Below are 12841 nucleotides of genomic sequence, written 5' to 3'. Positions count from 1 at the left end.
TTTGTATCCCTTCTGACAAGTCTGTTTCATCCGAGAGATGGAAAAAAAATCAAAACCGTTTTTTCTTTCACGCATTCAAATTTGACGGGGATTCATATTGCGGATTGTAGATTAAGGTTGACTTCAAAGTCAGACATACGCCAAAATTCTTTAAGTCAAGATAAATATTTTGAAGCATATTTGAAATCTTCACATTCCCCAATGAATATTTGGCGTAAGCCTCCCGACCGAAAAATAATTTTCATGGTAAGGTACGTGACTTTTTCAAAGCCGAATTTTTGGATATTTAGCAACAAGAAAAACTGAACGAATTGAAGCAGATATGATTTTTTTTTCGGTTTTTACTTAATAAAGTTAAAATTTTCAATAAATAAAGTTAGTTAAAATAAAGGCTTAAAAAAAATTTCTTAAAAAGTTGGGCTAATTTAGGCTGAATATGAAAAGTTATATAATACAAGATAAAAATCATAAATTCTTGGAGCTGCAAATGATAGTTCCACATAAATTCAGCAATGAAAGTGTTTCGAATTCTTTTAGTTTAGAAACCAGTCCATGGTCAGTTTTACCAGACGATATTTCTAGCTTGATAAGGATGGACACAGGCACCCATATGTGGTCCAGTTCGTGCGAACACTGTTCCAGGCGGGCAAGGCATGCAGAAGCTACCATAGATGTCTACACACAGGTAAAATGTGCGGCTAAGAAGGTCGTTATGGTTACGGAAGCGTCCTTGGAATAAAGTTGTTTTGCCCTTATGGCATTGTTCTTTCTTCAAAGTGCAGAATCGTTTTGCTGTAAAAATAAAAAAATATTACTTAGTTAAGCTCGTCTTCGAGGTAGGCCACGCCCAAAATGATGGTATGGTGGACAATTATTGGCCACCTTACTATAGAACTTTAAATAATTTATTTTCAGTTTTCCACGAAGAGCAAACATCTAACAAAATATCAAACACAACAACTCTTAAAGCAATCAGGGAGTTGGGCTCGAGTTTAATATGATCTAATGAAAGATTGAAACCTTATAAAAGAGTTTTCAAAACGCGCGTTGAATGACGTAATAGGTGGAAAAAACTTGAGTAAAATGTAGATATACCCAGAGCACTTGCAACACTTCTTTAGTTTACTCATGGACATGATACAATCTCCTGAGTGATATCAAACTTTAAAAAAGAGAGCTAAGGGACTAGGTTCGAGTTTGAATGATACTGTGGAGACTTGTATGTTTTGCATAAGATTCCCATTCCTGCACTATAGTTCTCCTAACTTTCCCGCTATATTTGTCCCGGGATAGCCGGCATGAGATTTGAAAAGGTTTCCTTCTAAAGGTACGGAAAATCTTGTGTTTGATTACGAAACAGCCTAACTTTCCGAAGCTTATTTTTAAACTCCCTTAGTCCTGGTCTCTTTCCGATGAAAAATGGCAAAGGAATCTTACGCAAAACGGCCGTATTAAACAAATAAATTAAATTTTTACCTTCACGGTGATTGCATTGAGGAGTTTGTTTGACTTTCTTCATGGAGCTTTTTTGTGGTTTTGGACAAACTAAAAGAAAGAGAGAAATTATTAAGAAAAAGTGTCTTCGTTGATGATTGGTTAATACCATATGTATGTCTTTGTCTATTACAGATTAGTCAGAGTGTCAGACGTGATGTCTTTCATCTTTTTAAAGTCAAAATTATGCTATTAGTTTAGAACCTTGGCTAATTACAAATGCAATAAGCAGTGAATTCCTAATCTTCTCAAGGTGGGAATATTTTCATGCCAGAACCATTTATACACAGTTATCATAGTGAAATGTTTCGAGCTATGGAGACTGTTTTATATATCATTGTTAACTGTTGGGACAAGAAATCTTATTCGAATTTAGGAAAGATTCAAGTAACATTCAAGAAACATTCAAGTAACATTCAAGAAAGTTTCGAGTTTTTGAAACAAGACTGAAAACGAAATAACCCAGCTGGCACACAACGTTGTTTCAACATTCATTTAACGTTTTATGGACGTTGTGAATGTTAGATAAACGTTGAAACAACGTTGTGTGCCAGCTGGGAAGTCAAAATACAACAAACCTTCTTTTTTGGCTTTTTTCAATTGCTCAGGATGGACACAAGTTCTACATTTCTTGCTAAAGACAGTGTTTCCTGCACAAGCCATGCAGACTGGTTTCCCTCCTGGTGGACAAACAACGTAGAAACCAGGGTACCCAGGCCAAGCATTGATAGTACGTTTAGTGAATTTGCAGAAGACTTCACTGGGGCAGGCGGCAGGGAGTGGTTTGGCGGTAGTAGGTGAGGGTGGAGGCGTTTGCATATTTTTCAATGCGATTTCTAAAATGAGAGTAAATTAAATGGTTGTTAATGGGAGTAGGATTAACTATCATTAGAGTGACAAATTCTTTTTTGTAGCCAACCCTTTTACATAAGAACAGTTGAAGAACACTGTGTTTCAAATTAAGAATATTATTCAAACGGAGATTCCCGCGAAAAACGCCGGGCGTTTGCTACCAGTTTTGGATTCAAACAATGGAACTGGTGGTAAACTCCCGGTGTATTTCGTATGTTTCCGTACAAAAGATTACGACACGAATATCAAGAATTGGAGAATGCAAGAAACTTACTGCTAGCGAAACCACTGTAGATCCATTTTCCTGGGAAATGAACATTTGATCTTCTCTGCATTCTAATTGGTTTATAAGGGGAGCCTGGGACGAGTTGCATGTTTTCGTGTGCGAAATAACTCTTGTAATTTTCTTGCCAACCAATCTGTAAAAAACAAACAGAGGAAGATGAATTTAATTGAACTGAAAATTAGAATCTTCTTTTGGTACCACACATTACGGGTATGAGTTTTAAAGTTGATAGGAATTCACTTGTCTTGTTAGACCAATTAGAGCTGAGAGCTGATGAAAGTAAACCCAATGAACTTTTGTCTGTTCATTTTTTCAAGTACTAAACTATTAACTATCGCTAATTTGAACTTAAAAGGGGAGATTAATTCGTTTGAATTACCAGAGAGTTGGGAAATAGAAAGCATCTTACGCGGGACATCCACACGTCTTGTAAATTTTTCTTCAAAACATTTTGAAAAACTTACGGTAACAGGGCAGAAGTTTTTCTTGGGACGACTGATATTAATATCCTTGTAATTGAGCACGAAATATGTGTTGAAGCCATCTGAGATGATAACAAGTTGAAAAGTAGCCTGTGAAAGAAAAGAGAAGAAAGTTTTATCTTGTGATATTTGGAACAAGTTTGTACTAAGCTCTAGTCAGATTGTTGGGAAAACGCATTCCTTTGAATCAATATTTTTAAAACTCACCATCATGATTTTCTCTACACACTATAACTAGACACCACTTTCTCGCGGCCCCGGTTGAACCTCTTCAAACTGTGGGGGTAAAATTTTCTATCGAAATCCCAATTGGGATAGAAATTCTATTGTTCCCAGCACAAACCAGGTGGGGTTGGTTTTGGAGTGTAACCTCGGGTAACTTAATGCATGTCCCAAAAATTCATTAATTTTTCCGCCCCAGTTCCAGTCCCTAAACCATAACAAATTATACATTTTTGGAAGCGTATTTGGATGTAGAATACCGTATTCGGTGTAACTTAAATTCTATCTCAGCAGAATTTGAGTTTTTTTAAGAAAACGTGATTATGACGTCATTATTGACGACGTCATAATTTCAAAAAGTTGAATATCTCAAGAACTAATACTCAAATCTTTATGAAATTTTGACCAATGATAGAACTCATCAAGAGGAAAAGAATTACTTTTAAAAAATTTGAAAATTTGCTGATGTCAGCATTTTATCGCAAAAATTCGAATTCTTGCAATTTCTGCTGACGTCATTAGTTTTCGGAAATACTTTCAAAACTTTTTGAAACATCTCAATGTACTTTATCACTGGTCCAAATTTCATAAAGTTTTGATTTATATTTCTCGAGATATTCAACTTTTTGTATTTATGACGTCATCAATCATGACGTCATAATCAGGTTTTCTTAAGATATCTCTAATTATACTGAGAAAAAATTTAAGTTACACCGAATACGGTATTCTACATCTAAATACGCTTCCAAAAATGTATAGTTTGTTATGGTTTAGGGACTGGAACTGGGGCGGAAAAATTAATGCAATTCTGGGACATGCATTAAGTTACCCGAGACCTTTTCCATTGAATTTAAATGGGGATGAAAAAAAGTCGAGGTTGAAGAGACGATAAAAAGATGAAAAGCTGGGGGTAAAATTTGAAGTGATATTTGATTCTTACCTGTCCTTTGCCGTTCTTCTTTTGTGCTTTACTCCACGTGACTGTGACCACGTGATTAGGGTAGAAATTTTTCACTTGACCAAAAACTTCCAATTCAAATTGAGCAAGCGCCATGAAAGCTTTATCTTTTTCTGTATATTCTTGGAACGAGAAATGCGAGTCTTTCAGGTCCGTGAAAATGAGGTCGGTGTGGAAAACGCTAATCCCAGGGAAAGGTGCGGGATATTTCTCTGCTTTGTTTGATTGGTACGGTGCACCAAATGACACGTATCCATTCACGCCCATCTATGAGAAACAATATGGCGTTAGAATTCTAATGGTTGGTTTTAAAGTCATTTTCTCAACTGACACACAACGTGGTTTCAATGTTCAATTGAGTTGACGTTGTGTGCCAGTTGAGTTTACTGAAGAAAACTCGAGATCTTGAATGTCAATTTTTATTGAGAAAAACTAGACTTGTCCCACACAACCAAAAAAAATTAAATTGTCAACTTGAAATGATTCAATTTTAAGGATAAAGAGCTTTGCAACCGATTATGAATCTCTGGACTTTAACTGGGTGGACTAAAGAACTGGGAAAGAAATACTTACGAAGATGTCTCGGACGTGAAGATCGTGGAAAATTGGAAGATCTTTACTCAGGTAATGATTAAAGAAACCAAGGTCTTCATCAGTCTCTGAAAAGATGTAATTCGGCGGGTCAGTTAAGACGTAATCAAAATTTTTGCCGAATGGAAAGAATGGATAGTATAATTGGAAATCGTTCTGTTCGAAATGTTTTGCTGCATTGATTGAGGTTATGGTGAGGTAGGTGATGAAAGTGATGAGAAAGATGGTTTTCATCTTTGGTGAAAATTATTCGTCTTTGATCTTTCTTTGAAATGTGTCACGTGTAGGCTGTTTGAAGACTTGATTGGTTGAAATTTTAGTGGCTGATTTCTTTAAATCTTGGTGATGGTAAATTTTGATCTGTGTGTTTTGGGTTGCTTCCTTTAAGATTTTAGTCAGCAGAATTCTTGATTCTTCGATCGTCGATCTTAACTTCCCTTGAAAATTTCTTGTCTTAGAATCTTGAACGATTCTTGATTCTTTGATGGTGTATCTTCGGTTGAATTCCTCTTGTTTCTCCTTCTCCGGCTCAAGGTTTCTTGAGCTACTTGTGATTGTAGAAGGGTGCATATTACACCTCTATTTATATGGTAAATTGGTGACATAATGAGGCTCATTAATCAATAAACGTCATCGCAAATTATGAAATGCTGATATCCTGTTTACCAAAAGTCAATTTGTTTTTGTAGGTTCAATATATCCTGTTGTATCGAAACGAATCTGTCATTAATGGCTAATTGTTCTTTCTTTTCGTTTTGAATTGTATTTGTGATACAACTCAATTAACTGCTGATTTAATTGTTGAGATATCGGCCTTCTCGACGGGCTGTGTTTGAAAAATGGACCCTACAATCGGCGCCGAAATATATTGGCACTTTTTGGGTATTTTAACGTTTTTCAGAAATTAAAGATTCGGCGAGAATTGCAGTTTCCAGTACTTCCGCTTTTTTTCATTGGATTTTTCGATCTGAGAGGGGTTAAGTGGCTTCCAGGCTATATTCTCACCTTATTGGAACATTTTTGAGCTTCTAGATCCTGAGATCCTTCCAAGTCTTAAAGTCTCATGTTAAAACTCAGAGTTAAAACTCTACTTTCTAACCGTACTTTAAAGCACTTTAAAATCATTTGCGGTTTTCGAATTTGAGGGAATTCCCCTTTTGTGACAAGTATTACTGTGGAGATTGTACATGGAACTAACTTTTACCATTATTATCCCAGAATTCGACCCTGAATGAGAAAATCTCTAAATTTCCAAAGTTTCTAAAATGTTCCAAATGTTTTCAATTTCTTTTGTTTTTGCAACTGGGTCTGGAAAATGTACCCTATCAAGTGCCACTTTTCTGTGCCTTACGTAATGTGAAATTGCCAGATTGGTGCCAATGGATAAGATAAGGTTCAGCAAGGATCTATTTCAGCCACATAGGGGAATACTGTACCGGGGTAAATAATACTGTTGGGTCCAGGAGGGACAAATAAAACCGAAAAGAAAAAACAAAACTTTTGGGCAAATTTCACCTTTCTTTTTATTTAATCGACATTTTAAAATGTAAATCGATGAATAGTGCGCTACAGTCCGAAATTTACTAACGGTAGCTAGCATTTAATTATCTGTGTCATTTTGCACCCGGAAGTCGGAAACCAATAGTTATCCTGGGAATGAAAGGGAAATTTACAAGATTATCAGGTAGTTCTTTAATTGCAAATTATTTGTTTATGTTATTTAGGGACATAACGATTAAATATTGCATCTTGATAAATTAATGTGATATTGGCTGTCCTAAAACAATTATTGAAATGCCGATTAGCACCTTAGTATCATTTCCGAGATGTAATTTTCGACCAATTTTGATTTCAACTACTTTAATCGCCTATGCAATGTAACAAAGTGGGTTCGTCCCTTATCAACTTAAGGCTTGGGTACACGAGAAGTTTTTTTTCGCGTTGGTGCAATGAAACAACTCCGTCCCACCAACCTGAAACGCTTTCTCGTTTCTCCATCCCATTTTTCTTTCTATCAATAAAAGTGAAATCTCACTTTTGCTCCATTGTTCCAGGGACAAAATCAGCGTGTCTTTTGGGTGTTTCCCTCACTTTTTGTCCGATGAAACAAAAAAAGAAACCATGGGACGCGTACTTTCTTCTTGTGTTGGTGGGATAGAGCATGTTGCATTGCACCAACGCAAAAAAAAGAGTGTGTCTCAAAAGCCTTTACACTCAAGATTTTATCGATTGTTGTAATTGGTTGTGGTGTGGAGTAATCTGGATAAGGTCACCGAAACGCATGCGCGGCCCTTAACAGCACTGTAAGGGTCGAGGGGAAAGAACTACACTGAAAAACTTTAGAAAGAATTTGAGGCAATATCGTCAGATATTTTAAAAAATCTACCGAACACTTTCCGAAAAGTTTTACCATAAAGCTCGTCCCGTACTCAGGACAACGTTTTGGTTTTTCTGGTGGACGTTCTACATTCGTGAGCACTATCAGAATCATAAACAAACGAACAAAGGGACTGCGTTCGAATTTGCATAAGGTTTTCAACCATGCTTTTCCACTTTGTAAGGGCCATTTCAAAAGTACACTTGCTTCATCGTCTAAATTCTACACGGAGATGTAACTAAAAGTACCTCTACCGTAGTATATATTTCATTTGCATCACGTAAAGTGACCCTTGATGGCTATTCATTTTAAAAACTTCGACGTCAACGATTTATGTCTGTCCAGGAAAAGATAAAACACAATCTAAAAGCGCTGATTAATATCACGTAGTCTACCATTATCGCAAAAATAACGCAGAATTCGTAAAATAATGATTATTTAGAGGCAAGGAAAAAATGATGAGAAGATGAGCGTATTTTAACGAGAATCCTTTTTAAAAACTTTCTGACATGATTGTGCAATGGAAGAATTTGCTGAAAACAGTGTCAATACAATAAAGAGCATGATCTGGAAGTCAGGTTGGAAGTCGTTGATGATCATTATTGATCACGTGACCAAAATAAAATAAAATCCAACCAGGCCAGACTAGACCAGGTAGATATTTAGCCTGGGAATCCAATCTCATAATCTTAGAAAAAACAAAAAATACCTCACCTCACAAAGTTCTAAGATTATAGAAGCAGCAAAAATATCATAAACTAGACTGTGGAAAAAGTTTAACGCTTGGATTCCCAGGCTAGTAGATATTCAATGGACATGGCAAAAAAGTAAAAAATTTCCTGAAATAAAGGCTAGAATCTCAATAGAAACTCACATTCGCTTAGACAGTCAGGAACAACTTCAAATTAGTCCATCAACTCAGAAAAACCGTCTATTTAGTCCAGAATAGGCATATAAGCCTAGCTCATTGAGTTTAAAGCCCGAAGGGCTAGAGTTCAATCTCTAACCTTTCTCAGGCAAGAAAAAGTGAAGCCTTAAAAAATACGCCGCATTTTTGACGACGGATTGAATCTAGCAATTCCTTTGTTTACGATTGATGTTTTTTTTCGAAATTTAGCGGTAAATTTTAGTTTCAATCTGTCATTTGTGTAAAAACCAGGCGAGCCGCTCAAGGCCGCGCAACTTTGGTAAGATTTGTTGGCTTCAAATCCTACCAAGGAGATTGACTTCTAGCCCTTCGGGCTTATACTTCATTGGCCTAGCTATATATAACCTTCCTTCAGGCTTTAAAAAATTTGATGTTCTTATAAAAAACATGTAGGTTACATGTTGGTATAGGAAGAGCGTGTATTTCTCTAAAATGCTGGCCGCAATAGTAAAATTAAACTTGTGCACTTTCTAGCGAAAACTGGCAAAAGTTGTGTTTTTAATTACGTACGTAATATCATCAAAAACAATAAAAATACCTCTTAAATGGACGACCAATAAACTCTCATTAAATCAGAAGTCATTAAAAAGCTATTAAAAATAGTGCAGCTAATTTATGGCAGGTAACAGCCAATTATGCTTTCTTATGAGAGCCAGTTGAAAGACTAATAATTTTTCTTATCGTTGCTTTAGTAAACCTCTGATGATTCTAAATTTGTTTTTGTTCTTAAAAGGATATCACTTAATTTATCCCAGATTTATTTCAGACGCTTTCAAAGGATTACCCCTTCGGGTTAGAATATTTTAACCCCAAAAGGTATCTGTAAAGTACTGTACTTATTCGTAACAATCCAAAAGCTCCCTCAACAATCAAATGAAAACATTTTCGTTAAAAATTTAAATTTCCGAATGATTCGAGAGGTGATTCTAGCCGGCTAAAAAAAAGACTCTCTGAGAACTCGTTCGTGGATAAAGTGCTCGACAGGAGACCCGTCTTGTGTTTTTATAATCTGATGTATACAGGACGAGTGTGACCTGTGTGAGACAGATTTCTGCCTCAAAATATTTACAGTGGGAAATTCGAATTTAGCGCTGTCCTCACTTACTAAAACAAAAACCAAATTTCTGAACTTGCGCTTTCTCTGTGAATTTGTGACCAGTAAAAGAATAACAAAATTCGATTGGCTATGTTTTCAACCGTCATTTGGATCGGTGAAATTGAAACTCTTAGCCCATACCATGCTATGTATTTCGCCATCAGTATATAAATAAGAAATCATAGCATGGATCTCCTGGCTAATAAAGTGCTAGCTTGGTTTTGCCTTTTTCCAGATTATTAGCTGTACAGCGGAAGCGAAACTATCTGAGTTTTTTTCATTTTGGCGTTTTCGATTGTTTAGGGAACTTTTGGTACGGTATGTGAAAAAGAATCTTTTTGATTCACCTTCACAATTGAAAAGAATAAGAAGATACAATAAACTACGTCACGAACATCACTTGCCTCGTATTCAAACATTTTCCATGGTGATCATATCCCTTGAAACATTAAATTATTTTTTATGAATAGAAAGTAAAGTTATAATAAAATCCGTTTGGAGTTAATCACCATGGCAATAATTTCAAAACGAAGCAAGTGATGTTCGTGACGTAATTTATGAAAAGGTCAATTACTTGCAAATTCCAAAGTGGTTAGTGGATAGTCTCGAGAATGATGATCAAGAACACGCCTCACAAGAACAAACTATAAAAGATTAAGGATTAAGAACATAAATACTTCCATGGCCAAAATATTAAGAACAAGTTAAGAATATTCTAATGCTTCTCAGTCTCTAAAGAACCCCATTTCTTAAAAAAATGCACAAAAATGTTCACATTGTGAGCATTTAAAGAGCTTAGGAGCTTTTTAGGTTTAAAACGTTTTAGAAGTTCCTATAAAAACGAGTAGAAGACAGAAAACAACAAGGAAGTAGGAGATGAAATGAAAAGAAATTGAAATTACGTTTATAATATTTTCCATTCTTCATTATTTCAAATTGTTCCAAAAAAATTGGCAGTGTGACGTTTGTTATACTGCTTTCTTCGTCGTTAAAAAGTGACAAAACTAATCTGGCATTCAGATGCAGAAATTTTCATCCGACACGTTATATCAGGTTGACATCAGGTTGTTATTGTTTTCTGCCCACCACGCTAAAGCTCTATGGAATGTGTGAAAAAAAAAACAATCTGACGAATAAGCTATCTCGAATTTGTGAGGACCACGCTTCGTCTATTAGGACTCGGGTTTACAACAAAGTTGCGTGATTGCGTTTAAAAATAGGTCACCGTATCAGGAAAATTTAGTTTTTGACTTTCCGGCGCACAACAACATTCTTGTTGTAGAATTTTCCGCGGGATGACTACTTTCCTCAGGTTTATTGTGCCCAGATTTTGAAAATTATGACCAGCTGTTATCAGATTAACACGCTAAAGCTCTGAAGGCCAGGAAAATTTTCGAAATCTGGAAGGTTTAGATCACGGAATTTGGCAAGACCGTGTCAAGGATTTTGCATCCGGAGGTCTGGTAACCGAGCCCTTGTTTTCTGGAATAGGTGGGTCTAAACGAAAATTTTTTAGCTTCAGGCGTAAGAGTAGCTGAACCTGACTGGGGATGTCGCCACATTAAAGGCTGACTATCAATCATCACCGATGGGCCCGCTCCTTTAGAGCTTTAGCGTAGGCAGCCGCCAATCCGCCATCGGAATATCAGATAACGAAACTAAAGTCTGTCTCAAAAGGATTTGGACACTTTCGCTTTTGAACAATTTCTCAGCACCCATTCATGCTATGTTAGAAAGTTATACACCGTTGGAAAGATGTTTCCAAGGAGAATAATCTGAAAGATAAAAGATTTTTGAAAAGAACAAAAAAAGTCAGAGCCAGATCTTTGACTAAATCTCTTCAAGTAAGCATATAAAGGATTTTGAAATTTTCAAATGTAACGACAAGGAAGGAAGTGAATATCTAACCGTTACAAAATCATAAGAGTCATCTAGTTTAGGTATAAGAGTTATCAACAAGAAGAGGAAAAATTAAACAAGTCGTAAAATACCTTCATATTAAATTGTTTCGACCGTACGAAAAATATGTTGGTCTGTCCGACATGCAGCTAAAACATTTCGTCCCTCACATGACTTAAGGTTTAATCTCAAAATTAATACCTTATGAAATTTAGAGTTTTACTATGGTGGTCATCTTTGAGATTGAGATTGCCCTTTTTTCATGTAGAGGAATAGTCGATGTTTTTATATGACAAAAAGGCCAATCTCAAAGGCAGAACAGGATTGCAAGATTTCCAATTTTCCAAGACACTTATTTTGAGATTGAACCTTTAGTCATGTGAGGGACGTTTTGTGAGTCGATTTGAATGACTTTTAAATTAAGTGGTTTTTGTAACCGATCTTTATCTTCAGCACATACCCAGCACATATTTTCGTTTATCATCCCCCCGTCTTTAGAATACTCAGATATGAGATGGAAAGATGATATAGGGAAACCAACCTGGAAATTTTCAAGGAAAGTAATTTCAAACTACAGAAAAAAAATATTTCACCGGAGAAGAAAAAAAGCGAAATAGAAATTGATGATTTCAAAAAGTGATACATCTTTTTTTATCAGAACAATCTTATAAGAACAGCGTTGTTCAAATTCTTAAATTTAAGAACAATCTAAAAGACATGCTGAGCCTGGAATTGGCACAGGGTCAAAAGTGCTTCTAAGAATAAGAACAGAATAAGAATAATTTGTCTAAAGATGACAAAAAAAAGAACCAGCGATCCTCGCAACTAAAGTTTACCGCTTCTTATAAAACAGTGTAGTGAAACACAGCAAACAAATCATTTTGAAATATTTCCCTTCCCTTAAAAATATCCTCCTTAAATGCTTTGACCATCCTGTTCAAAATATTGTGTTTTGGTGGATGGGAAAGATAATCTCCGCTGTCTTCTACACGTTTTTTTTCGATAGAATTTTATAAGAACAGAAGGTTTTTCTTGCTAAAATATTAAGAACACTTTAAGAACATATTTTTTTCAAAGCTTAGCGGAAAATGGATAAAAATACTCATGGTAAAAAAAAACATGTTATTTCGATTCTGTTCTAAAATAATTGGAATTAGGTTTTGTACGCGTTGGAAAGATGAAGATGAGCAGAATCTCGTCTATTCGAAAAAAATGGACAAAAGGTGAAAATTGAAGTAGAAAAAATCAACTTTTTGTTGAAAACGTTTAAATTTAATCAGTATAGCACATAAATTATTACTGATTACTGTTTGATAAGATTCAAATAAGTCGGACTTCAGGGGAAAATGATCAAGATCTCATGCTGGAACACACTGGCATTGGTAGCAGAACGACTGGCGAGCGATTCACAAAACGCGGCCTAGTGATTTGTCGGAGAATTTTACAAAGAAAGAAGCATCCAATGAAGTTGATATAATGTGTACTATGGCCTAACCTGACGGTATTACTTACATATATTGTTTGTTACGGATCCCTTAAAAATACGCAATCTCCCACGCTACAGAAGTAATACATCATAGTGTCAGACCCGAATGACAACTTTCAGTCGTATATTCAAATGTGATTTCATTCTGAAAAGGATGTTGTTGTTTTGTG

The 12841-nt window shown here is 35.7% G+C and overlaps 1 protein-coding gene across 1 annotated transcript; it reads right to left on the bottom strand.

Annotated features, from left to right (window-relative positions):
• Nucleotides 1-311: 311 nt before the first annotated feature.
• LOC136824739 (uncharacterized) lies at nt 312-5441 on the bottom strand. Its single transcript, XM_067080711.1, has 7 exons — nt 4868-5441; nt 4277-4561; nt 3097-3204; nt 2621-2765; nt 2073-2330; nt 1477-1545; nt 312-792 (listed from the first exon to the last, which is right to left on the bottom strand). The coding sequence occupies exons 1-7, from the start codon at nt 5117-5119 to the stop codon at nt 563-565; spliced, it is 1347 nt and encodes a 448-aa protein (XP_066936812.1). The 5' UTR covers nt 5120-5441; the 3' UTR covers nt 312-562.
• Nucleotides 5442-12841: the final 7400 nt, after the last annotated feature.

This window comes from Clytia hemisphaerica, unplaced genomic scaffold (genome assembly GCF_902728285.1).
Source record: "Clytia hemisphaerica strain Z4C2 unplaced genomic scaffold, Clytia hemisphaerica genome assembly, whole genome shotgun sequence".
Taxonomy (NCBI): Eukaryota; Metazoa; Cnidaria; class Hydrozoa; order Leptothecata; family Clytiidae; genus Clytia; species Clytia hemisphaerica.
This window is presented reverse-complemented; position numbering and strand designations above follow the sequence as displayed.